General features: G+C 38.9%; 1 protein-coding gene across 3 annotated transcripts in view; it reads right to left on the reverse strand.

Moving 5' to 3' along the window:
* LOC149225556 (uncharacterized) overlaps positions 1-26,620 on the reverse strand; it is a 105,634-nt gene that overhangs the window by 60,461 nt on the left and 18,553 nt on the right. For 2 of the 3 annotated variants that reach the window (XM_089377134.1, XM_089377135.1), the window contains exons 7-8: positions 24,791-24,995; positions 23,472-24,681 (exon numbers count right to left, since the gene is read on the reverse strand). In XM_089377134.1, the coding sequence (XP_089233260.1) occupies positions 23,480-24,681; positions 24,791-24,995 (1,407 nt within the window). In that variant the 3' untranslated portion in view covers positions 23,472-23,479. The remainder of the gene's footprint in view (positions 1-23,471; positions 24,682-24,790; positions 24,996-26,620) is intronic. The other variant, XM_089377136.1, reaches the window with a different exon arrangement.

Raw genomic sequence — 26,620 nt, forward strand, 5'->3', positions numbered from 1 at the left:
CATGTTGGTTCAAAGTACAATGGCAAACCACTATATATACCCAAGTGAACTCGACCAAATGGAGCAGAAGTTATGAAGTTCGGACAAAATTGCAAGAGCATGAAGCATAAAAACGGATAGCTTGTTGGCTTGAATGTAAAAGTACACGAGGTATTTTGTAATAATAATTTATTATATATAAAAATGTATGAGTGATGAATGTTACAATGAGGACCCGGATATATATACCTAAGCAGGTGTCCTTTCGTGACTGGGCATGTCTTTTAGACATGCCTTTTCACTTTACTTAATGACTATTTAACATAATCAATATTTGATTATTTAATATTTACATTTATTTTATTTATTTACTTGTTATGAATTATATTCATAACATAGCCCCTTCCTTCAGAAGTTTTGTCCTCAAAGCTTATTGTCAGCAATTTCCTTCAGTTTGTATTTGTCATCTCGGCATATGTAACTTGACACCATTGGCACCTCTGCCTGTAAGTTCGCTTGGTAACATTGTCTTCAACCAAGGTTATCAATTTATTTTTTATTTTTTTATAACTCTAATTTTATTTTATTTTTTTGTTAATAACTCTAATTTTTTTGTTTGTTTTTTTATTTTTTTATTTTATAACTCTTATTTTTTTTAATTAATTGTAAATATAATTTTTTTTAAATTTAATTTATATAGATCATTATTATTATTATTTTTAATATATATATATATATATATATATCATTAATTGTCCAAATGGCACGACCGAACATAGAGTCCTGGTTGGTCGACAAATTTGTTCACGCTATGCCATACCACTTCATGCTATGCAGAAACAATCAAAAAGTCTCGAGTTCGAACTCCGCTTCTAATCGGCTAATAATCTAAGTGTCATCTCCGCTTTCAAGGCTATATTTGGCCGCACGTCCTTTGATGATGAGTGCAAGTGGATGACATGGATGGCCATGGCAATGGTCAAGAACGCAAATGCCTTTGAAAACGCTGGCTTTCTCATCCAGCCCACAACAACGTAAACAGCCTTTGTGATCGCGTCCAATTCTTCTTCCTCCATCTGCCCTACCTATTCACATGCCTACTCTGAATGGCGGCACACCCTGTGAAGAATCTTCAGAGCGGTCTGGATCACCATCAACTGACCTTCCGACTGGAGCATGTCATTTGACACCTGGTTTTTAACGATGTTGCATGCGATGTTATCGTCGGTGTGGGAGCAGAGATCTGCGGACAGAGCCGATGTGCTACGTGTGTTATTGTCGTTGTTGGACACCTAATCCTCTATGGGTTAGAGTGGAAGCGGAATAGACTAAGGAAGTCCAAGAGACCTTGGGATGTGGAACCCAATGGTCAAACCATGTACTCTAAATGTATATCATTTGTTAATTAAAAATACACTCATGTTTTATCTTTCATATTATCTTGCTGCCATCTGTGTGTTTAACATGGAGCTGCAGGTGATCTCCCGACCTGCTCTAGTATGAGCCACTTGTTTATTGAGCTTGTTGTTTTGTGGCCTTCCTTACATGTCAGTCCTACAACCAGATTTTGGGAGGAAGTTGGAACTCGCCTAGGCATCACTGAACATAAATTCAAGTTAGAGCATAAATAAATTAATATTTTGGGTCAATAGTGGCTGTTGGCAGCGGTGAGACTGAGAATGCCTGTAGGCTGAATAGTTTGTGGGTTCAACGAAACAGAGGTAATCAGTAAATCAGTTTACCTTTAGAATTTTGAACATGCTGGGAGCTCAATATACTCTTCTAAATCACAGAACTTGAATGGTAAAAAAAACTGTGCCTCATGTACTCATGTACTTTACTAACGGAAAGCACTATTACATTTAAAAAATATATATATGGGGATTCTGGGGATTAGTGAGGAGAACCCGATAGAATTCCTTTGTGTTGGAATAAGCGCGTTGAGTCTGAATCTAGAGCTTTGCCAAAACTGCTAGGAAGCAATTTGAAGCTCACACATTTCCACATGTCGAGTTTTTGCAAAGAATAGCGCAGTGGTTCACAATCTGACTTGCACAACTCGAAGCTGTTGAATATCACTGAGAGAGATTTGATGGACAGAACAGAGGACCCTTTCCAGCTTTGCAATGATCTGTTGAAAGGCGCCCTGAGCGGAATCTGGAACGTCGGGATAAGTGTTAGAGCTGGCCGGAACAGCGGGAATAAAACGGTATTGGACACCAGAGCAGAGACAAACATCAGCATCGATTTCCCATTTCAATAACTTGCCTCCGGGATGATGATCGCACCTGCAACAGGCGTATAGAAATCGTACATAAGAAGATTCTTAGTTGTATATTTCCTCCTTTGGATTACGCTCTGACAAATTGCTCTCAGCTTGACAATCAAATGCACTACGGGCATGAAGTTTTCCAGTTAATTTGAAGATCAAATCTGAGAGGCACGGATGACTTCCAACGACAGAAATTGATTCTCTGAATTGAGCATTAGAAACAACGAAATCATATGTTTATCCTAACTATATATATTTATCTTTTGCTGCCAGAAAAAATATTCCATATATATAGCTTCAAATTGGGGAATTTCCGTGTCTGAAAAACCATACCGTTTCAACTCACTTAACGGCTCAGGTTGAACATTTAGCTTTCAGACCTCGGTCGTATTAGAATCTGGACGTTATCGTTCTAACACGTTGTGATTATGGCCACAACAATCCTCGTATCCAATTGAGCACCATTGAAGCTCCAAGTTCTTAAACTGGTGGAAGAATCAACTAGAAGGCCTTGGTGGAAGAGGTCAGCTTTAAGCACTCTGAATTGTTCAATTATAAGAGCCGGAATTATTGAGATCTTCGCACAGAAATTCCACCCGTTTTTCTTCAAAGAACATAACTGAAGAGAAAAAAAAAAAAACAACCCTAATACAAGCACAGACAGAAGCCTTGGATCCAACCTCTACTCAAGCCTCCTCCAGCAACGCCGCTTCTTCGCTTTCCAGTCACAGATATATGGTAATGGAATCCATGAATTTAATTTCTCGTTACAACTGCTAGTGATTAGATGAGATGTTCTTTTTCTCTTCCGTATCCTTTCTGAAAAGGCTTGACAGTGTGGATGAACCCCATATTGAGTTATGTACGCAGATTTGTGGAAGCATTGCATTTTATATTATGTTGGTAACTCCTGCGTTTGGTGAATGTTGACTGCGTCTGGTGTGAATACATCAAATTGACTGTGTATGCATTGGTATATTTCTCCTCTTCGTTGAGTATGTGTTGCGGTGAGCTCTTATTAATGTTGGAGATCGATTTGGTGTGAGTCTCTTCGTATTCCAGCACACATAGTATCTTCAGGGATAAATATAGTAAGAACCTTGTTGTTAATGGCAACACGCAGGGCTAGCAACCACCAGGCAGCCTAAGAAAAGTGATGCAAATGGTCGTTGGCATCCATGGCTTTTTCAACATTGTTGTCAACATAATATATATTTTGGCAGCCAGTAATAAGGCGGGTCCTCCTTAAAATTGTTGGATCGTGCAACTTTGGGAAAATCGAGCACCGTTGGGATTGAAGCAGCTAGGATCAGGCCCATATACTGTGCTCCCATGATTTTCTTATTGTCATATTTCAAGTAATTATATAGTCAATTTTAAAAAAAGGGTCGAAGCATAAAAGTTCTTATGTAATGATATGAAATGGAATATGGCATAATAAATTAATTAAACCTTTCCTAATGACTATTTTCATAGTATGATTTGGAAAAGTTCGAACCGCACCTCACCAAGGGAGATTTATTATTGACTGTGGAATAGTTTTGGCTAGTCTCTGCATCAGATTTGGATTTTTGATTAAAGTAATGCTCCATTTTTCTAAGAAGCTTGAAATATATTTCCAAGAAGCTTTTAGCTTTCTGAGGAACTCAAAGTATCATCAAGGCACTGCATTTTTTTGAAAAATGGATCGAATTGGTGAAGTATTAGAGTTCTTGAAAACTCTAATACAATCTACTTCTAATGACACAACATTCCAAATCAGCAAAGCCTCTCTCTTAGAAATTCAGACTTGTCTACAATATGCACAAGAACATATTGATTTTTTACAGCTTGAATCTCAACTACAACAGGAAGAATTACAACAATGGAGTCAGCGTTCTGAACCTGTTTCTATTCAGAACAATGAAACAGAGTCCCATAAGCAACAAGTCAATATTGTTGAAATTGATTCAGATCTAGTGCCCAATAAAGCAGCAGAGTTACATGCAGATGCAGAAGTTCAACTTGCACTTCCCAAGCCCATCATCAGACCTTGGGAAGAGCTTGTCCACAACAAGCACAGAACTGGTCTTGGATATGACAAGGACGTGTCCTTTCATATTCCAGACTACTCCAAACCAATCCAATTTCAAAGTGTTGGATTTCTTCAGGACGGTTCATCTTCACCTGCTCCTCATGACAATTCACCTTCAGCTGTTTCAGATTCTGGTTCTCTTCCACAGCAGCCACAACAGATTGTGAAATGCCAACACTGTGACCGAGTTGGCCATATGAAAGATCACTGTTTTGATCTTCATCCATGTAAGCACTGTCATAAAACCAGTCATTCTTCAAACAGATGCTTCAGAAACAAACCTCCTGCAAGAACAAAGATTCATCTTAGATGGATCGCTTCTTGGCAATGGGCATCAACAGCTAAGAAGATATTCCAGTCACATGTCAGAACTTGTTCTAGAGTATTGAACAATCTTGCAGTTGAGTTTTCTCCATCATCTCACCTTGTATATGACATGGGGGAAATGATGGTCATCTACAAGCTTCAAAGCCACATCAAGCGAGCCTGAGCCACAACCTGCCACACCAGTTTCAGAGTTGTAGCCAGAGACAAAGATGCCCCTGAGCATGCCTTCAGTTGGTAATTTGGGACACTTCCTCTAGCAGAAGACTTCAGCTTCTTGCCAGTTTCGAAAGAATTCCAGGAATAGAATTGGGGACACTTCCTCTAGCAGAAGACTTCAGCTTCTTTCCAGTTTTGGAAGAGTTTCAAGAATTGCATTAAGCATTCCCGAGTTGTTGGTCATCCTTAAACCATCACAAGTTGAGACTTCCCTTTTCAGATTGAAGTTCTCCCTTTTATGCGGGGTGAGACCTCCCTTTCATGGTTGAAGGTTTCCCTCTTCAAAACATCAGAAGCACTTCCTCTAGCAGAAGACTTGAGCTTCATGCCAGATTTGGAAGAGTTTTGGGAACTGCACTAAGCGTTCCAGTGTTGGTGGTCATCCTTAAACCATCTCCCTTTATACCAACATTTCAGAGAGCACATTCAGCCTAGTGCTGCCATGCATTTTTGCACGTTTTGTATTACAGCTCTTTTCTTGGACTCATACATAACCCTTTGGATTAAGGGGGGGAATGTTGGACACCTAATCCTCTATGGGTTAGAGTGGAAGCGGAATAGACTAAGGAAGTCAAGAGACCTTGGGATGTGGAACCCAACAGTCAAAACATGTACTCTAAATGTATATCATTTGTTAATAAAAAATACACTCTCATGTTTTATCTTTCATATTATCTTGCTGTCGTGTGTGTGTTTAACAGTCGTCGGTACAAGCGTTCAGGGAACTGACGCGTAAGGCAGCAAGGCACGATGGGCTAGCTATTATGGGAGCGAATCGAGGGGCAATGTGAGGGCACTGCTTCGGGGAACGACAGAGGCAAGGAAGCGGAAAGGGACAGTGGCAGACGAAAACGGGAATTGAAAAGTTGACTGGTGGTGACGGTTCGAATGATGTCGTGTGTAGGGACAAAACTGAAGTGGGATACGATTCAACAAACAGGAAGTCAATGGAAAGGTTGTGGGAAACTCAGGTGGCAAACGAAAGGTGAGTGCGGATGGTCGGTTATGCATGTGCATGGTCAGGAATGAAACTGGACTGTCGTCCTCATTATTCTGCTTATAAGCATGGTACAATTTTAACATCATCATATGATGACCATCAATGTGCACAAACCAAGCTTTTGCTGCATCTGCAGCTTCCCTAGGCCGCAGAAAGCAATTGTGGATTGATAGTATTGCACTGGTGGAATCAATTTCATTGGAGCAGTTGAATTCTGGATTGTCAACTAATTTTTTTTACATTTGAGGATCCAAAGGAAACTCTCTCATTAATTCTCCCAATTTTGTTAGATTTCCATCATCATCTAAAGCACCCGAATCATTCAAAGTCTCTAATGCTTGCATCAGAGTTCCTGGAGCAGGTGGGTCCATAAAGTCAAAGTGTACTAAATCATCAATCCCCAAATTTTTCAAATTAAGAACCACATTTGCTAGACTGGAACATAAAATCTCAGGGTATGTCTGTGCTTGAAGAGCATTATGGAAACTCTTTTCTGTATAAAGTCTGAAGCATTTTCCTGGTTTTGTTATACTCGCACTTGCACGCCCATCAATCAAAAGTGCTTTATAGTTATTGTCCATATCCTTCTGAACCACAATATTTAGCCTGTCACTGGGTACCTTCTTACCACTGTTTGTATCAACACTCTTTAAGATGCTTCCTGGTGTGTCTTGGATTTTGTCGTGACACTCATTTGTCCTATCTGTTAAAGCATGTCTTACCTCTCTTTCACCTTCATTCCTATCAGAAACAGGGGTTGTACATATCTCAGAAAATTTTTCCTAATCAATCTCGACCTCTAGAGCAATAAGAATTGAATTGTCTTCACCCACCATGCCTAGTTTATCGAAGGCATTTACATTTTCCACATCTTTAAAAGCCTACTTTTGCTCTATAGACACAAATGATAATTTTTCATTAACAACATCTCCTTTCAACAAGGATAAATCTAATATCCTTTCATTGTCAATATCTACAACAACTTGCTCTTGCTTCGGGGTCACGGATGACAGTTTTTCATTGACGGTATCCTCTTCATTGTTATGATATTATACATTTCCTTGTTTGTCAAGATAGTCCTCATCTTCTGAGCGACTCCTGAATATCCTCCGGGACGACAAGAAATCCGAACCCTCATCCTCATTTCCATGATCACTTTCTTCTTTAGGTTCTTCTGCAATATTTTCCTCTTCACCATCATCAATGCCATCTAGATCATCATCTTGATTGATATCCTTTTCATTTTCATCATTATCTATCGCATCTTCTTGTTCATTATCATCATTTTGATCAAAATCTTCTTCTTCTGCTTCCCCTTGTTCTGTTTCTCCATGGTTGCTATCATCTTCCCTATTATTGATTTCCTTTCGACATGCTTTAACTTCTGCATATGATTTTTCTAAACGCTGAAATGCTTCTTGAATTTTACTAAACTGCTCAACACATTCAAGACATGAACGTAATGGCACATTGTGCGGCGAACAACGTTCAAAGACCCGCATGATTATATTGTGTGCCATGGCTCTGATACCACTGAAGCATAAAAATTGATAGCTTGTTGACTTGAATGTAAAAATACACAAGAGGTATTTTGTAATAATAATTTATTATATGTAAAAATGTATAAGTGATGAATGTTACAATGAGGACCCGCATATATATACCTAAGCAGGTGTCCTTTCATGACTGGGCATGTCTTTTAGACATGCCTTTTCACTTTACTTAATGACTATTTAACATAATCAATATTTGATTATTTAATAATTACATTTATTTTATTTATTTACTTGTTATGAATTATATTCATAACACAGTAGCGAAGGACGAAATTCCAAGGGCAGTGAAGGACAGAATTGCAGGGGCAGCGAAGTTAGATCATCTGTAGGACCGAAATGTTGGGTGACTACAGGATCAAGACATCATATTATTGCAGGACGAAATTGATACTACAAAGTAAAGGTCGAATTGCGGAGAGGACTGAATTCATACTCCGTCAACTTTATGGATGGAGGGGTAAAAGTTTGAGTCAAAGGTCTTGGTTGTATTACTTTGATATGAGCCTACTAAGGAAGAGTTTCACTGGATTTTTCCCTCCATAGGGATTTTGCCCTGGCTGAGTGCCTCCATTTGGTGTCTCCTTGTTTTTATGGTTTTGATAGTTTTTTGATGAACAAAGAATAATAACTATAAGAAGAAGAAGAAGAACCTAATTAATAAATCACAAGAATCTATCAAAAGTAAAGAGAAATCAATATAATAGAAGACCTAATCTCCTTGCCCTAGATTTCTCAACACTATGAAAAAACTTTGCCATTTAATGAGAGCAAATGGCGCTCGATTTTCATACAAGTTGTCATGTTGAGTTTTCTCTATTGCATCTCGCTTGCAACATACTCAATATGATACAGCATGGATGATCAACCCTTGATTTTCTCTTGTATGGCTACTCATTTGTTTCCCAAAGGTATTTTAATAATACAATGATTTCATATGTATAAATGCATGCCCAAATCCTTTAAGTTAACATCAATACTTATAACCACCATTGAATTTCAAAAACAAGTTATTAAAATTATTGAATGTCATTCAAATAGCACTTCAAAAGCTAATTAATGCATTCACAAAAGGGTTTAAAATTCTAGATGGACTAGCTATACTTGTAACCAAGGTTAACTTCTTTGCCAACAATGTTTGCAATTTCCACTTATTGTTAAGTTCAAGCTTCTCCCAATATCATCATCCTAGTTTAGGTTTCAACATACAAATAATCACCTACAAAATTTAAAAGATCTTAGGGCAACATGTCAAGCATTATTGAATATCTTTGAGTTCATGACGACATAGCCTACAAAATTTGATGCCAATTAACCTCACGCTTTACAAAATTTTCATTCCACACTTTGTGAGAAGGTACTATGCAATTTCAAATAAAGGTTAATTTATTTGACAAAAATTTTGAACTTCCCTGATTAAGTTCAAGTTTTGTGTCAACACATAAACAATGACTTTCAATATTTAAAAGATTTGGGAGCAACACATGCTTGTTGTTAAACATCTTTGACTTCCAAGTTCACATCCCCAATAAGGTTTGATGTCAAATTACTTCATGCTTTGTAAAAGTTTTTTCTTCTACCTTTAGAGTAGACACCCAACTGAACACATCAATGAACCACAAAATCATGTAAATAATCCCCATTAGAGAAAACTAATAATAATAATATCAATGGCTACTCAAAATTAGGTCACATGTCTAACCATCTAATACTATACTAGGTTTACCTTCAATCTTTCAAACCTCTAGGACAACACATGCTCATTATTAAACATCCTTCACTTCCAAGTTGGCATTCCTAATGAGATTTGATGTTAGTTGACTTCGTGCTTTGAAACAAATCTCATACCTTTTGAGTAGACATCTAACTCTTGACATTGGTGAACCAAGAAATCATGGCCACTTGAGCAAAATATTATAATAATATTAGTGACTACTGAAAATAAGGACACACTTCTAACCATATAGGATTATCCCAAATTTACTCATAAAAGCAATGTTGTTGATAAAATGCATCATCAATTAGCCATTCTCTGTTAGGGACCAGTGTATTTGACTTCTCAATGTATTTTGGCCAGTGTTACACATGGACATGTTCAAAAGGGTAGGGAGCATGCTTCCCACACTCCCTGCACTCTCGAGACATAGCTACTCTAATGGGGATGTTACCCAAGTACCCATTTTGGGGGCTCACCACAAAATGCAGTTGGGGATATCCCTATAAAAGGAGGACGCCCAAAAGTACCTTTAAGAAAAGGTATTTCCAAATGCTCCCTTCCCAAAACAATGCACCATGAAGAGAAAAAAATCAAAAAATAATAGTAAACTAAAAAACCAACCCCAAGGTGTCTACACTCTAAACCTAAATTGCACTTATAGAAACCCCTCTATACAGACCCAAACTCACATTTACATTTATGTTTTTCAATATTTAAATATTCAATTTTTTGCATTTTAGGTAGAATCCTCCATGTCAAGTACCCTGATTATTCCTAGGATGTTCCCTAGAATTTAGGGGTTGTCTCCACGTGTCCCTTAAACACGCTTCCACATTCCCACACCCCACATACCAAAAATTTGATAGAACATTGATTTTAGTTATATCTTAATCCAATTTTCTACATCTGAATATTTTGGCTAGACAATGTTCTGGTTGAGGTACAAGTAGCAATTTCATTTAACCTAGGCTTTCATACTTATTGATTTTATCAATGTTTCAATTTTAGTAAAAATCATCTAAATATTCATTTTGTATATGGCATAATACCTCACCTTAGCATCCCTAGTAACAATTGTTCCATGTGTAAGTATTGAAGTATGTTATGATGTATTCAAATAGTGAGAAGCCCAAGTGCGAAGGCCCCATTATTCAAGAAGTTATATTTTGAACATGTAATGAAATCCATAAAGTACAAATGCATATTTCCCATCACTTTGACATCATTAGCTATTTTGCATATCCATGCCTCCAAGCCATTATTTAAGATTTATCGTTTCATAATGAAGTACTTCCATGATAAGAGCCCACTGATAGGGATTCTCCATCTTTGTGTAAAGAAAGTAAATTATTAATGTCCAACTGATGACCACAAAAGTAGGTCAATGGGACTAAAGAAGAGTACAGTCATTAAGACCACAATGACACAAGACACGAAGGACATGGAAATACAAGTGCTCGACATGGGACATGACGACCCTAGAATATATATATATATATATATATATAGTGAATTATTACACATAAAAAAATGAAATATGGATAAACATTCAAAACTCTTTAGAATTCATAACTAAAACATTTACAATTTTACATGATGATGATACTAATTCAATCATATAACTAGTGCATATAACCAAATATCACCAAGTGCAGTCCATCTCTAAACCAAGAATACATCAACAAAGAGGCTCCAAATGGCTTGTAGAGTCCAAAAAAATCATGCTACAACAAATAACTAATATCATCAAAATCATTACCTTTATTAGGATCCTCATCATCAATATCACCCTCTAACCATTAAATTAAGATAGAAAAAGCTTAACATGTCAAATAGAGATTTTGTTTGGGTGATGGGTACATTTTTACTAGGGTCATGACAGAGGTGGTAATTTTCCTTCGAACTAAGCAGCCAACAATTCATTGACCTAGCAGATTACAAATCCATTGAATGAAAGCATGGTTAGATTCATAACTTAATTCGCAAAAGCAAAATAACCAATCCTAATCACAATGACACAAACAAGTTTTGCCCAATCAACAACTCTTCATTAACTTCAAATCTTACTTGGGCTCTCATTTTGGGGTACTAGCCCAACTAAAGAAAATACAAATTACAATGCTTTGGATCTAATCCAACAGATCAAGCCCCAGATCGGCCCTTGTCCCCTTGACTAATATGGATCTCCAAGGTCCCCTTCTGCACTATCTCGGACTCGACACACTACAGTATCACACTCCTCACTAAGATGTCTCTCTCAATCTTGTGTTGTTGTATGGTGTGGCTTTTTCCTCTCCTTGGCCTTTGCTTTTATAAATTTACATTGAGCTAAATCCCTAACCCTAATCTCCAAAGTGATTGATAGTCGAGATTAGATCTCACCTCACTTGAGATCAAGGGCTAAGATTAAAACATAAACACTAAAGTAATTATTTCAATTTTCCTAAGTTCACTTTAGCACAATTAGCCAACATAATAATTATATGCTTTCCTAAGTCAAAAGTTAGGCTAAATTACAAAAGCAACTTGCTCACACTAGAGCAAGTGCCTAAGGATATCTTGTGCAACTTATGCACACCTAAACACTTAGGCTTGTGCAAACGTACCTACCCAAGCTATAAATATCAACACGCCCTCTTAGCGAGGGCGTTACTTCTTCCCCTTGGAATTGATTTTGACCCTAGAATTGCATTTGTTGCCTTGGTTGTTCCCTCTGAACTGGAATCCTTCCCTACCACCTAATCTTGAAACATCTTCAAAGTCCTACCCCCCTTGGTCTAGTTCCTAGAAGCCTCCTGCTCCCAAACATCCCATAAGGTCATCGCATAGCAAGAGACCTTCTTGACAGATTTGAAGGAATTTGTAGATTGCTCCTCCTCACCTGAACCTAAAGGCTGACTCCCTCTGAGCTACTCAACCTTTGGAGCTTCTCACTCCTTGATCTTTATCACAATTTTGCTTCTTGCCATTGCTCGAATAGGCTGGTCCTTTAGCCTATACAGGTTGCCCTCTCTAACTCCTATGACATGTCCCTCGTCAGAGCTAGATTCCTGCGGTCTAATTAGTGCCCATCCATCCTAGAATGCTACACAAAACCCCTTCTTCTAAATCAAGGAGACTAAGAGCAAACTCCACCTGAGTTCTGGCAATCATAGCACATCCTTTACTCCTAGCCTGCCTCACAACTCAAGCTAGAATATCATTGTTCCAACCCCCTTCACTGCATGTTTGGAATCAACTCCAAATTCTATGCAGTTCTAAGTCCCACTCAATCAGGCTATCAAACAGCTCACGTGCCCCTATCATATGCCGTGTGGCTCCACTTTCTAGAACCCATCCACCCACCAATAATGTGCTTGAGGTAAGGTAGGAAATAAGTGAGAACATGGTTTCAAACTTCCTAGAAATCTCCTCCTAAGATTTTGTCGATGCAACTATTGTTGGGTGTGTGCCCTTTCCCACTTTCTTCCTCTCTAGACACTACGAGGCATAATGTCCCATCTTATGACAAGCAAAGCACTTGACCTTAGTCAAGTCCTTCTTCTTCTTGGATTGTGAGGTTGACTCCTCACCCTTGCTACTCGAAACTTTTCTCCTTGTTGCCCAACTGGCAAGAGCAAAATTCTCATCATCTCCACTCTTTTGTTGTCGTCTAGAAATGATTTCTCCTAGATATCCTTCTAAGTGAATTCATACGATAGTCTACTCCAATTCGATAGTTTCTCTCGTGCTAGAACACTTGTCACAAAGGTAGCCCAAGGTTTTGTGAACCTGCTCAGGGTTGTCTGTACAAGCTCCTCATCTAACACAACTACCCCAATAACTCCAAGCTCATCTCAAACTTGTTGAATACTAGTGAGGTATGACACCATTGTGTCTGATTCAGTCATCTTGGTGTTCCTGAGATTTTCCCTCAACGCCATTTTCCAATTATGATTATCACTCTGATATAGATTCATTAGGGCAATCCACATCTCATGGGAAATATTTTTTCTTGATATGTGAGGGATCGCATGATCCTTCACCCCACCCTTGATGTCAAATTGTGAGCTACCAAAGTTGTTGCATCTAAAGGAGTCGTAACCTGGGTTTTAACTTTTTACAAAATCCCATAGATCTCCATGAGAACCAACACTATTCTCTCTTTCCATGGACTAAAATTATAAGCACCCTCCAACCTATCCTTGAAACTTAGACCAATTGTTGCCATCCTAAAATTGGAAAATCTACTAAAAAATTATGGTTGTCACTCCCTAATTGGTATGGTCTCCCTCTCTCCCTCTAAGGGTTGACCTTTGCCAATCACACTAGCAAATATGGTTAACTTTGTTGGCACAATTGTGATTGTGACCTCAAAAAAAACCTTCTAGCTATACGATCTGCGTTGTCACTCTGCAGTCACGTACTACCTCATTATTGATCTATGTTGTTAACCCTACACTTAGTTGTTGTCGTTCGGTACATGTACTCGTGTTTTTGGTTTCCTCTATTCCGCAGTGTACATTGGCCTCAATCATTGCCTTCTCCACCTAGTGGTCGATCGCTTTGCCCATCACTTACATTGTTGTTTGTACCTTTCCTACTACTAGCCCCCTCCCCCCTTAGGCAACTACTCTTTTCTTGCCTCCTACTACGACTTCCTTTCCGGTCTCTGCCACTAATAGCCTTATTGTCCCGCTCGCGGTCCTCTCTAGCGAGGCTTCGATGTCTACATGATCGACAATCTCTCTATGTGTTTTGTCACCCTATTCCTTGGCCCAACACTCTATCCAACCACCACCACCACCTGTCGTCACTATCTGGCTCTGCTCCCAACAGTCTTTCCAACTGCTTGATTACGCCTAGACCCTACTCCCTATGGTTGCCTGATCTGGCTTGTCACTGCCTCTGCCCCAAGTTGACTTGTCGTCCACATCCGCACTTGCGTCACACTGTCACCTGCCTACATTATCTCCCTTGGCTGCTAGCAGCTGAGTGGGTATGACAACCCAATCAAGTTGTCAACCCCTCACAATTTTTGTTTTCTTTTTTTTAACTTCAGCCAAAAGAAATTTTGTATTTGGCCCCCTTGCAACAAAAATAAAAACAAAAATGTGTTTGTACCATCGTACAAACAATTTCCTATGTCCCTAAAAAATATTTCCACCACCTACGATTGCGGATGAACATGGTCCCAACGATCATGTATGAACCTAGCTTCTGTGTGATTCTAAGAATAGTTTTCAGAGTTTCTCGTTTTGAGACCTTATTAACTTTCCTGCAAACCTAGCACCCAACAATTCATGGACCTAGCATATTACAAATCTATTGAATGAAAGCACAGCTAGATTCATAACTTAATCAAAGGAAGCAAAAATTACCAATCTCAATCACAATGACACAAACAAATTCTACCCAATCAACAACACTTCATTAACTTCGGAACCTACTTGGGCTCTTGTCCTGGAATAATGGCCCAACTAAAGAAAATACAGATTAGAATGCCTAGGATTTGATCCAGTAGATCAGGCCCTAGAGCAGTCCTCCATCCCCTTAGCTATTTTGGATCTCCAATCTCCCCTTCTGCACTTCTTCAGACGCGACACACTACAGTGTCACACTTTTCACTAAGATGCCTCTCTCAATCTTGTGTTGTATGGTGTGGCTTTCTCCTCTCCTTAGCCTTGCTTTTATAACTTTACATTGAGCTAAATCCCTAACCCTAATCTCCAAAGTGATTGATGGTCAAAATTAGATCTTGCCTAACTTGAGATCAAGGGCTAAGATTAAAACGTAATCACTAAAGTAATTATTTCAATTTTGCTAAGTTTACTTTAGCCCAATTAGCCAACATAATAATTATGTGCTTTCCTAAGTCAAAACTTGGTCTAAGTTACAAAAACAACTTGCTCACACTAGAACAAGTGTCTAAGGAGACCTTGGGTGACAGTAATGTCCTCTACAAATTGAGGATGAATGAAGGATGAAATAGCCTATCAATCCCCGTAGGCTTCAGTTCTCAATATAGGGGAAAACCCCCAAAATACCCAAAGTCTGGGCGAGTTTTGGGGTCGTTGGGCAAAGAAACCCAAAATTAGGGTTTGGAGTAAAATTTGTTCAATCAATTAAGAAAAAGAGACCCCTCTAGGAAATCTATAAATACAAAAGGGTTGAATCCATTTTGGAGCATCAAAAGTGGATCATCACATTTGTTTCTTGAGCATTAGCTCTGAAGGTTTTAAGACCCCTTTTCTTCTTGTCAATTTTGGTGGTGAAGGATTCCACCCTAGTTGACATCCTTCTCTTTCTTCTCTCTACTTTGGGCACAAGATTCCTATCTGAGACAGTGAGTTCTATCATGATTAACCTTTGTTCTGGGCAGCGAATTCTGTAAAGATTAAACTTTGTTGGGCAGCAAGTTTGTTGTACTGATCTTTGCTCGTTACAGGAATTTCCCTTGGAAGGTAGCGAAGAATCTCTACTTGGCATATGGATACTTTCTGAAGGAGGAGCGAAATTCTTTGTTAGATTGATCTTTGGTTTTGGGCACAAGAATACTGTTGAAAACAACAAATTCTGTTGGTGTTTTGGTCTTTGGTCTTGGCACAATAGCGAGAGTTTCCTGTTGAGCCATAATTCGGTTCTAGCACAAGTCTACAAAGAGCATTCAAGCAAGTTATTTCTTGAAGGGATCAGATCATCTAAAGTTTCCCGAAGTACTGGAGCAGGGCCGAACCCTAGTCCTGAAGCAAGTCAGTCTGAATTGCCCAGGAAAACCACAGTAGCTCTAAATCTAAATTTCTGGGAATAAAGAAGGTTTGAAGCAAGCAAAGTTTGAAGGCAGAGGTCTATCTTTAGGCCTGTAAAAGCCCTGAATTGTCCGCGGACCGCAATTAAGAAGACGCATTAGCACAGAACAGTAAGGGTTTATACCAGTAACTTGGGTTCTGTTCCATAATTCAACCTTGCAACAGAAGCCTTGGAATTGACAATTGTGCGAACCGGATTTGGTAGCAGTAAGGAGATTAGATTGTAGAAGAATCATAGCTAGTCTAGGAATCTATATTTGTGAAACTCTACATTTGGTTTAGGAACTCAGGATTTGTAGTTGATACGTATTGACTATAAGCATTTTTGTTGTGAACTATATTTATGCATTGATAATACTACATTGTTGGATTATTGTGTTGTGGACTATACATGATTCTATTGTACTGCTGTCTCTTGGAAAATCGAATTGTTTACTTGTACCACTGAAAAGGAGGAATAGACAGATTGTTAATTGTAATTAAATTTAATTGTTGTACTAGTGAAGGAAAAATCCATTGCTACAGGAAAACCCTAGGGAAAAATTAGTATTACCCTAGCTCACTACTGCAGTATCAGAGCCTACATCCTGTAAGTGTGTGAATACATGAGCATTGCATGTTTTCAGAAGATACAAGCAATGTCACAGTAAGGAAAAAATGGAATACCCATCGTTCAAACATTGGGGATAGAGCAGGTTAAGGAGAACAGGTGGCTCCACAGGATCCTAGTGTCATGTTAACAACAATACTCCAAAGACAAGAGCAAATGATCGGTGCATTAACTTAAGGACAACAGCAAGGACAACAGTTGATGCAGACATTGGCTCAGGGGCAACAACAACTTACTCAGTTGTTGACTCATCTCATAGGCAACCAGAATGTCATTCGCAGCGACAGAACCACCCACTGAAGGAAGCGGGAGTCATAACCCTGGTCCCCTTATACACCCTATCACCAGGACGACCAACGAAAGGAGGCACACACAATTTTATTTATGCAACACTAGTAGCCAAAAGGGGACTTCCCACCGAAGAGTTCGAGGGCCTGGATGTGATAGTTGCAGATGGGTACAACTTGGATTGCACACGAATGATCACAGGTTTGAGCGTAACTCTTGGTAACTATACTTTTACAAGTGACTTCTATGTAATAGATCTTACAGACCGCAATATGGTATTGGGGGTTCAATGGATGTATTCGTTGGGCAAGCACATGATGGACTACCAAGCACTGGAAATGGAATTTAAAGCACCAAATGGCAGTAGGTTAGTGTTGAGAGGCATGGCTAACGCAGCCCACAAGTCGTTCAGCCAAGAGGATGGAAGCCCTATTCATGCATGGAGATGTAGCATATGTAGCAAAATGCAAGATTATGGGCCAAAAGACCCCTAGCAATGACAAACTGCAATACAGGACATATATTTAATAAGTGCTAGAGAAGCATGCTCAGGTGTTTGGTGACATTCCTCCAAGATTACCCCTTAAGAGAGGGTTTGAGCATATTATAGAATTGGAAGAAGGGGCTTGGCCAAGCCCATAATCACCACACCATATCAGCATCAAAAGAAATTCAAGGACAAGATAGAGAAGACCATTTAGGAACTATTAGCAATGGGCCATATCAGACCTAACTCAAGTCCGTTCTCCTCATTTGTGGTTTTGGTGAAACAAAAGGATGGCACATGGAGGATGTGTATTGATTACCGAGCTCTCAACAAGAAAACCATCAAAAACAGGGATCTTATTCCCAAGATCGATGATTTACTAGACAAGCTTCATGAAGCAGTATATTTGTTGAAGATTGACTTACGATCAGGGTATCATCAAATCCATGTTCAAAAGCAAGACGTACCAAAAACAGTGTTCCAACGCCACTACAGACACTTTGAGTTTTTGGACATGTCGTTTGGATTAACCAATGCTCCTGCCACTTTCCAATATTGCATGAACATCATCTTCAACAAACAGCTAAGGAAGTTGTTATTAGTATTTTTCGACAACCTTCTCATCTACAGCAAGACATAGGGATGATCATTTGGAACATTTGGATAAAATCTTGAGCAGCATGAAAGAACAGTCACTTTATGCCAAGGCATCAAAGTGTGACTTTGGATTGACAAAGATTCTTTACTTGGGACACATAATCAGTGCAAAGGGAGGACAGGTTCATCAAGAGAAGATTAAGGCGATTTTGGACTGACCTACACCCAAGGACATAACTTAGTTATAAGGATTCTTCGGTATTTGCGGCTATTATCGATGGTTTGTGAAAGGCTTCTCTCAGTTAAGTGCACCCTTCACAAACTAAACCAAAAAGGGACCATTCAGGTGGACAGAAGAATTTAACAAGACATTTAACAAGCGCAAGGAAGTGATGAGCTCTCTTCCATGCAAATCAGGATTGCTCAGTCCTAGAGGGAACTGGTCAACCTGGGAGCACATGCAACAGCTTGCAAGCCTAGGAATGACATTTGCGCAGTTTCTGGGTTGAGCAAGTCTGGTTGTCCCTCATGCATTGTGCAATTTCTGGACTAAAGCCCTGGTTGTCAGTCAGAATTGCGCAATTTTTTAGATGAAGCCCAGTGTTGGGCTGCATTGCGCAATTTTTAGAGGGAAGGCTACTTGGCTAGATTACGCATTTCTGGAGCCCAGCAGGCAGCCCAGATGGATTGCGCAATTTCCAGAGGGAAGGTTGGTTCCCCTCCAAAATTGCGCAATTTCCTAGGTGAGCATCACAACCAGAAAATGACTAAGTCCCAGAGTGTCAGCCTGCGGGTGGGAGGCAAACAAGTTGACAAGCACAGGTTGGTAAGCCACTGAAACTCAGCTGAAGCATATGTACTTGGACAGTGCAAGACATGTTGCTAAGGATGGTTGGTAGGGAGGCTCCAAAACGAAGCTAAGGCAAAATTTTGGAGGGTGGTTGTAGCCGCTACAACAAGTAGATGGAATCCCCGAACTGAAAGACAATCACGAAGAATTATGCAAGGGATTGTATTGGGTAAGAACACCAACCGACCATTTGGAAGCAATGCTTCACGGTCAAAAGAAAATCTTGGATCTTATTCATTTTGATGTTTGTGGTGTTATGACTCCTAAATCACTTGTAGGTCATCTATATTATGTCACATTTATAGATGACCATTAAAGGAAAACTTGGGTTTACTTAATGAAATCCAAGGATGAAGTATTTACCAAATTTCAAGAATTCAAAGCTGAAGTAGAGAACCTTACAGAAAGAAGAATCAAGATATTAAGATTCGATAATGGAGGAGAATACACATCTAAGGAAATCATAGCTTTCTGTAAGGAGTCTAGGATTAAGAGGGAGCTGATAGTCCCATATAATCCCGAACAAAATGGAGTTGCAGAATGAAAGAATCGATCCATTGAAGAAAGTGTAAAAGCAATGTTACATGATCAAGATTTACTAAAATTTTTGTGGGGTGAAGCTACAAAGACAGTTGTATACATACAAAATCGAAGTCCCCACAGGTCACTAGATAACAAGACTCTCGAAGAAGTGTTCACTAGGAAGAAACCAATCGTAGATCATCTCCAAATTTTTGGTTGTCATATCTATATTCATATACCTAAGGACAAAAGAAAGAAGTTGGATCCATCTGGCATGAAGGGAACATTTGTGGGCTACAATAACTCTTCTAAGGCCTATAGGATCTACATAAAGGAAGGACACCAAATAGAAGTCAGTCGAGATGTGATATTTGATGAAAGTATTGCATTCAAGAAATCAAAGGATCTCCCTATGGACTCTGATGATGAAGAACTTCTGGTATTTGAAGAAGAAGTTACTAGGGAAGAAGAATCAAACCATGAAGATGAAGGTCCCTGTGAACCTATACAACCTGTGGTAATCCCCAAAACTAGAAAAAGACTTAACTAGTTGAAGTCTACACTTCTAGATGCAGAAGGTCATGGAATAGCTCAAGGTACATTCAGGGAAAGCAAGAAGCCCAAACGATATTTGGGTATGCAGCGTACATGTCAAAACTAACAAAAGCAGAGCCATCCACCTTTGAAGAAGCTATGAATCACCAAGAATGGAAGGATGCCATGAATGAAGAATATCAATATATAATGAAGAATGGAGTTTGGGAGATTGTACCTAGGCCTAAAGACAAATTTGTGGTAACTTCCAAATGGCTCTACAAGATCAAACATGCAGCAGATGGAAGTATTGATAAATATAAGGCAAGATTTGTGGCTAGGGCTTCTATCAACATCAAAGCATCAATTATGAAAAGACATTTGCTCCAACAGCAAGGTATACAACTATTCGTTCGTTGGTCTCTTTGGCAGCATCGATGGGATGGAACATCCACCAAATATAAGTCAAGACTGCATTCCTGAATGGCACAATTGATGAGGAAGTTTATATAGAACAACCCTTGGGATTTCAAGTTAAAGATAGAAAGGCATATGTCTGCAGATTGAAGAAGGAATTATATGGCCTCAAGCAAGCACCAAGGGCATGGTATGCTAGGATGGATGCATACCTACAAAGATTAGGCTTCACAAAAAGTTATGTTGATCTGAACCTTTATATTAAGGTTGTGAAGGGAGAGTCAGTAATCATTCTTCTATATGTGGATGATCTTCTCTTGACAGGTGTGGAAGGTCGAATTGAAGAATGTAAGAAGCAACTAGCAGCAAAATTTGACATGAAGGATCTAGGGTTGATGCACTACTATTTGGGACTAGAAGTCTGGCAAGGACCTGATGAGATCTATCTAGGTCAAGGAAAGTATGTGATCAAGATGTTGAAGAGGTTTGACATGATAAATTGCAAACAATGACGACCCCGATGATCACAAACTTAAAAATACTAAGTTCTAAATCGATCCTTGTGGATCCTTCGAAGTACAGACAATTGATTGGCTCACTGATGTACTTGGTGAATGCTCAACCAGACATATGTTTTGCAGTAAATGTTCTCAGTAAATTTCAAGTGGAGACGAGGTATGATCATTGGATAGAAGCAAAACATATACTAAGATATTTGCAAGGAACCATCCACTATTGCCTGAAAAATGATAGGAGGAATGATGTCCACTTGATTGGATATACAAATTCTGACTAGGGAGGCAATGAGCAGGATGGAAGGAGCACTACAGGAGGATGCTTTAATTTGGGATCCTCCATGATCTCATGGATGAGCAGAAAGCAAGAAATAGTTGCTTTGAGTAGTGTTGAGGTTGAGTATATTGCAGCTTGTGAAGTAAGCAGAGAAGTTGTCTGGTTGAGGAAGCTACTATCCGACCTATTTGAAGGACCAATGGACCCTACAGTGATACATTGTGATAACACCAGTTGTATACGATTGTCTGAAGACCTAGTATTTCATGGAAAGACAAAGCATATCAACAACAAGTATCACTACATTCGGAAGCTAGTACAAGATGGTGTGTTGCAGCTACAATATATCTCCACCGATGAGCAGGTAGCTGACATATTGACAAAATCTCTTCCTAATAAGAAGCTTGTGTATTTGAGAGACAAACTTGGTTTGGTTGATGTATCCTCCCTGGTTGAGAGGGAGAGATAGGCACATCATTCTTGTCTTCACTTGGGAAGACAGAATGGAGGATTGGGTAAGCATCTGGCATCTGATACTCTTTGAGGATGAGGTAGGGCATCCAAGATAAGAGTAGTCGAGGACCAATATTCTTTAAGGACTAGCTATCCATGATAAGAATAGTCCAATGAAGATCATACTCTGTGAACACACGGGTGGGGTATATACCTTGAGATACAATGATGATGGTGTCTATAAATCATTGGTCTTGCCAGGATTGTGCTCTGATCTTGTGGAGAGATAGAGTTATTAGTCAAGGCCTTGCTATATGACAATGTTGATTGATATGATGTTATACAGATGGGTTACCAATCTGACTCTTCTTATGAGATCTCTTCAAGATTGAGAATGTCCATGTACCATTTATGAAAACCTCCCTAGTTAAGAGGGAGTGTTGAAAAATGTGTAACTAGGTTCGGTCTTCATAAACATGAAATGTATTTTTGTTTCTTGTATATTGTAAAATGAAAGAAAAATTATTATTATTATTATTGAGCATGGGTTTCATGCTCAAGGTCTTTTATTTTATAGGTCAAGCACCCATTGAGTGCTTCTAGGGTTTGTCCTAAGTCAAGAAGTCAAAAGAGTCATTGTCATAAGTTGAAGACCCCATCAAGCACATTGTAAATTGTAAAGAAAATTATTTTTGTCCTTAAAAGTGTCAAAATACCCTTCAAGACCAAGTCGATCTGGCAACTAGCAAGTCGGCCTAAATTAAGGAGCTACGTCCACCTTGAGAAGCCTATATAAAGGAGGAAACTCGACCTCCTTGGAGGACATTCATCACTCACTCATTCAAGCGAAGGAGGAAGAAGAAGAAGGAAGCAAAGAAGGAAGAGGATGAAGGAGACTTGTCTTTGGGCTATTTCTCTCTCACACATGCGAAGGAAGGCTAGGGTTTTTGCAGCTGGTCTAGGGTTTTCTTCTGCAGGTTTGATCTTGAAGAAGGAAGGGAAAGAAGGTCAGCGAAGGTCACAATAAGCCATCCTCAAGCTCCAGAAGGAAGAGAAAAGCCAAGCAAAGGTCTGAGGAAGCCTTGGGAGGCCAGAAGAAGCTCACACGTGTGGCAGCAGCTGCTGCAGGAGAGCCGAAAATTTCAGACCTACGGTAGAGGCTGAAACTCTACAACTGTAGGTCCAAGTTGTGCTACTGGAAGAGATTTGACTGGGTTTGACTTGAACAAAGGAAGCACATCATTCGAAAGGGTTGGACTTGGTCTTGGAGGGTATTGATCTTGGTCTAGAGGTCTTGGAATTCGTCAATTGAAGAATCTATAAGAAGAGAAGAGATTTGCGGTTTTTCCTCTCAAGTGGAGAGGTTTTGGCCCTGGCTTGCAACCTATATTTTGTGTTCTTGTTCTTCTTGTTTTGGTATTTGTTTGATGATACACAAACATAATAATAAGTAAAGAAGTTAAACAAGTAAGAAAAGTAAAAAGACATCACTAGCAGTTATCAATAAAAGAGAAATCACTCTAATCATTGCTCTAACAGATTTCTCAACATACCATACTTGTCAGTATGACAACTATGGCCCTCTAAGAAGCACTCAACTAAATATTCATCATACTTCTTAGGAAATTTTTCCATACATTATAAATGTTCATGTTTACATTTTTTGTAGTATAGAGTATTGCAAGTATTCTGAGTCACTTATCTCGAAGGGTACAAGTCAATTACAATTATGTCATCTATTGTTATGAATTTTAGGCATGATTTTATCTCCCAACATTAGCCAGGTTGTGATTTATCCGTCTCCATCAAGAGGGAAGAGGAAAATTTAATTTTTGTATGTCACTAATATTTTCAATCTATATAAGTATTATTTTCAAGGAAAAGATGAGGAAAGAAAGATAATTATTCCAAGTTTAAAGTGAGTACACCTTCAAAGAAAAGATGAGCACAAGCATACTTAAGGAGGAAAATGATTTTGAAAGGAATAAGGCTTACTTGTAATTTTAATGGATATTTTTTTTCTCATCATAAACATTATCTCCTCCACAATAACTGCCAATAATATCAACATGGGCAGGATCTGGAACAGATGCAGAATTCTGAAAATTTGCAGTACTATGGATATATTGTTCTACAAGATGACCTCTATCCATACAAGAATCCAATCTTGCTCTTATGGAAGCATCTTCTGAAGGAATTCCTTTTACCAACCCCGGATATGTTGCCATTCCCTTATTACAAATCTTGCTGACAAGTTGGCCCATGGTTCTTTCTTCCCCTACTGCCTCAACGCTGTCCAAGAATTTATGATGTGCCCAACTTTCTTCTGCCTTGGACAGCATCTCAGAGGTCGCACTCATTACTATTGCCTGCACTTCAGCTACATCACCAGGAGCACACAATCGAGGTTTAGTATCTGTCTTCTGTGGCATACAATCTTCTAGACTGTCTCCATGTACTTGAGAATCCAAAAAGCTACCTTTTAGGCAACTTCTAGTTCTTTCTTCCTCTGCTCTCAGCGTTCTGTTTGAACCTTCATTGCATTTCCAAAAATCTTCTGCCTTGGGCAACAACTGAGGAGATGCAGTATCTGATATTAAATTAATATTAGCTAAGCCATTATGAATACAGTGTGCAGGTTCATTGCATACCCTATCGAGCACTGAAACTTCAGCACTGTCTGGCTGCACTTGAGCATACAGATCACTAGTATTATAACAAACAACAGATGTTTCTTCCACCCCAGTCAATAAATTGTCTAAACCTCTGTAATGTTTGCATTTCTCTTCTGTCTTGGTCAACATCCCAGAGGATGCAGTCTCCGCTATGGTATTAACATCAGTTATGTCACTAGGAAGATGCCATATAGACTTGGTGTGTACCTTCTCCAGCATTGGGATTTCAATTCTGTCCCCCAGTGCTTGAGCATCCAAGTCAACGCCTTCATGACAGCTCTTATTTCTTTCTTCCTCAGCTGCCAATGTACCGCATATGCTTTTGCCATCTTTCCATCTTTCTACTACTTCGGGAAAAATGCTAGAAGGTGGTGAGCCTATCATGGTATTGCCATTGGTAATGTAAACAGGGACATGCCATGGAGATTCAGTATTTGTCTTCTCTAGCACCGGATTTTCTGTATCATCCCCCTCTGTTTGAATATCAAAGACATTGCCCTTGGCACATGTAACCTGGTCCACATGTTCTGCTAAAAAAAACAAATGGAAATTAACCCGATATTTTAATGGGTAACAGTTCTTCACAGTAACATTCTCTTGTGTGAAATTAACAAGTATATAAAATAAACATAAATGTACCTCTTTGAATGGATTTTTTCATTCCTGGTTTGAATATGTATTTCTGCAATAATGAGGTGCCCGGAAACGTCATCATGTTAATATTTTTCATTTCCTCTTTGTCAGAATCTTCCAGAGGCTTAAAACCAAAGGCCTTCGTCCAGGTTTCTAGTAGCTCAGGTACTGCTGATAAGATTAACTTTTCCACTTTAAGTGACATTAACATCTGTCCAAGTAGCAAAAATCAGATTTGAAACATAAACATATTTCAGGAGCATGATTCCAGATAATGCGATTACTGCATGAACATAAATAGATCATGGGAAAGATCATAATTTATTCACAAACTTGATAACAGGTCAACATAACATGAGAAGAGAAAACCACCAAATGACAAAAATGGGGTTTAACAGCCCTCGCATAGGTTGCATGCTTCTCCAGATACAATATTCTGTGGAGAAATACAGTGCACTTGATGGTAATTGGTAACAAAGTCATCTGTGCACAAAAAATGCTGCCCTGGATCCACTTAACCTGCCTGAGCCAGCTAAAATATATAATAGAGGTCGTAGACCGTGAAAATCCATCCAAACCTCTATTAATAACATTTTGGAATCTGAAAATAATAGCACATCTTGTAGTAATTTCTGGTGGTAACCACGTAAGTGTTTATTTGAAGCCCAAAAAATCACTATGATATGTAAAGTCGCAAAATCTTACATGCTACTGTAATAGCCCGTGTTTCTAGAAATAAAAAGTCCAGAAACATAGTTACGTGACAATAGTGTTGGAAACCAAATCAACTGTAAGATTCATTATTACAGTTAAGGAAAGGAATATTTCCAACCAGATTGGAGCTTCATAGGAGTTTAGCAAGACTTTCAATTTGAGCGCTCTCATTATGCAACAATCCAAAATTGCCAATGAATTTACACATTTAATGTGAATCAGCTTTGTTCTGCTAGTCTTGTTAGCAACATGTTAGCTAAGCATGACATATCAGTGAAATGGCATGAGAAGGTATTGCTATTAGTAACAAACACATCGAAACTGAATATTTCATTATATCAGAAATTGATTGATAATACCCCTACATCTCAGACCATAGTACTTGTTCATGATATTTCCAACCAGATTGGAGCTTCATAGGAACCTGCGTATGCATTTCAGCAAGCCTTTCAATTTGAGCACTCTCATTATGCAACAATCCAAAATTGCCAATGACTTTACACATTTAATGTGAATCAGCTCTGTTTTATTATTAGCAACATGTTAGCTAAGCATGACATATCAGTGAAATGGAATGAGAAGGTATTGCTATTAGTAACAAACACATTGAAACTGAATATAGCATGATATCAACAATTGAATGATAATACCCCTACATCTCAGACCATAGTACTTGTTCGTGATTATTGATGTAGACAACATGTCATGACATGCTAGTATGAACTGAATATAGCAAACCGTATAAATTTTAGTTGATCAAAGCTTCCTTCTTATGAGGATCATACATGGAGCAACATGATTCCCAGCTTCCCAGCTTCCTTTGGCAATCTCCAAGCAGATGATTCCTAGACTATAACTACCTTTTGATCGGATATCCCACGTAACTAGTCCACCGTCATCCTAAAATGAAACTGCCAAGTGAATGATTTGACAGAAGAGAATGAATCATTTAAAGAGGAATGATGGGTGATTGGGAACCGAATGACCACTACTGCATCTTTGTTGTTCAAATTGTATCTAGATCAAGAACAAATCAGTGTTGCCAATATTGACCGCCACTGCATCTTTGTTGTTCAAATTGAATTAGATCAAGAACAAATCAGTGTTGCCAATATTGACCGC

Source organism: Pinus tabuliformis, chromosome J (genome assembly GCF_031772625.1).
Source record: "Pinus tabuliformis cultivar Carrire ecotype Pingquan chromosome J, CPIR1, whole genome shotgun sequence".
Classification (NCBI taxonomy): domain Eukaryota; kingdom Viridiplantae; phylum Streptophyta; class Pinopsida; order Pinales; family Pinaceae; genus Pinus; species Pinus tabuliformis.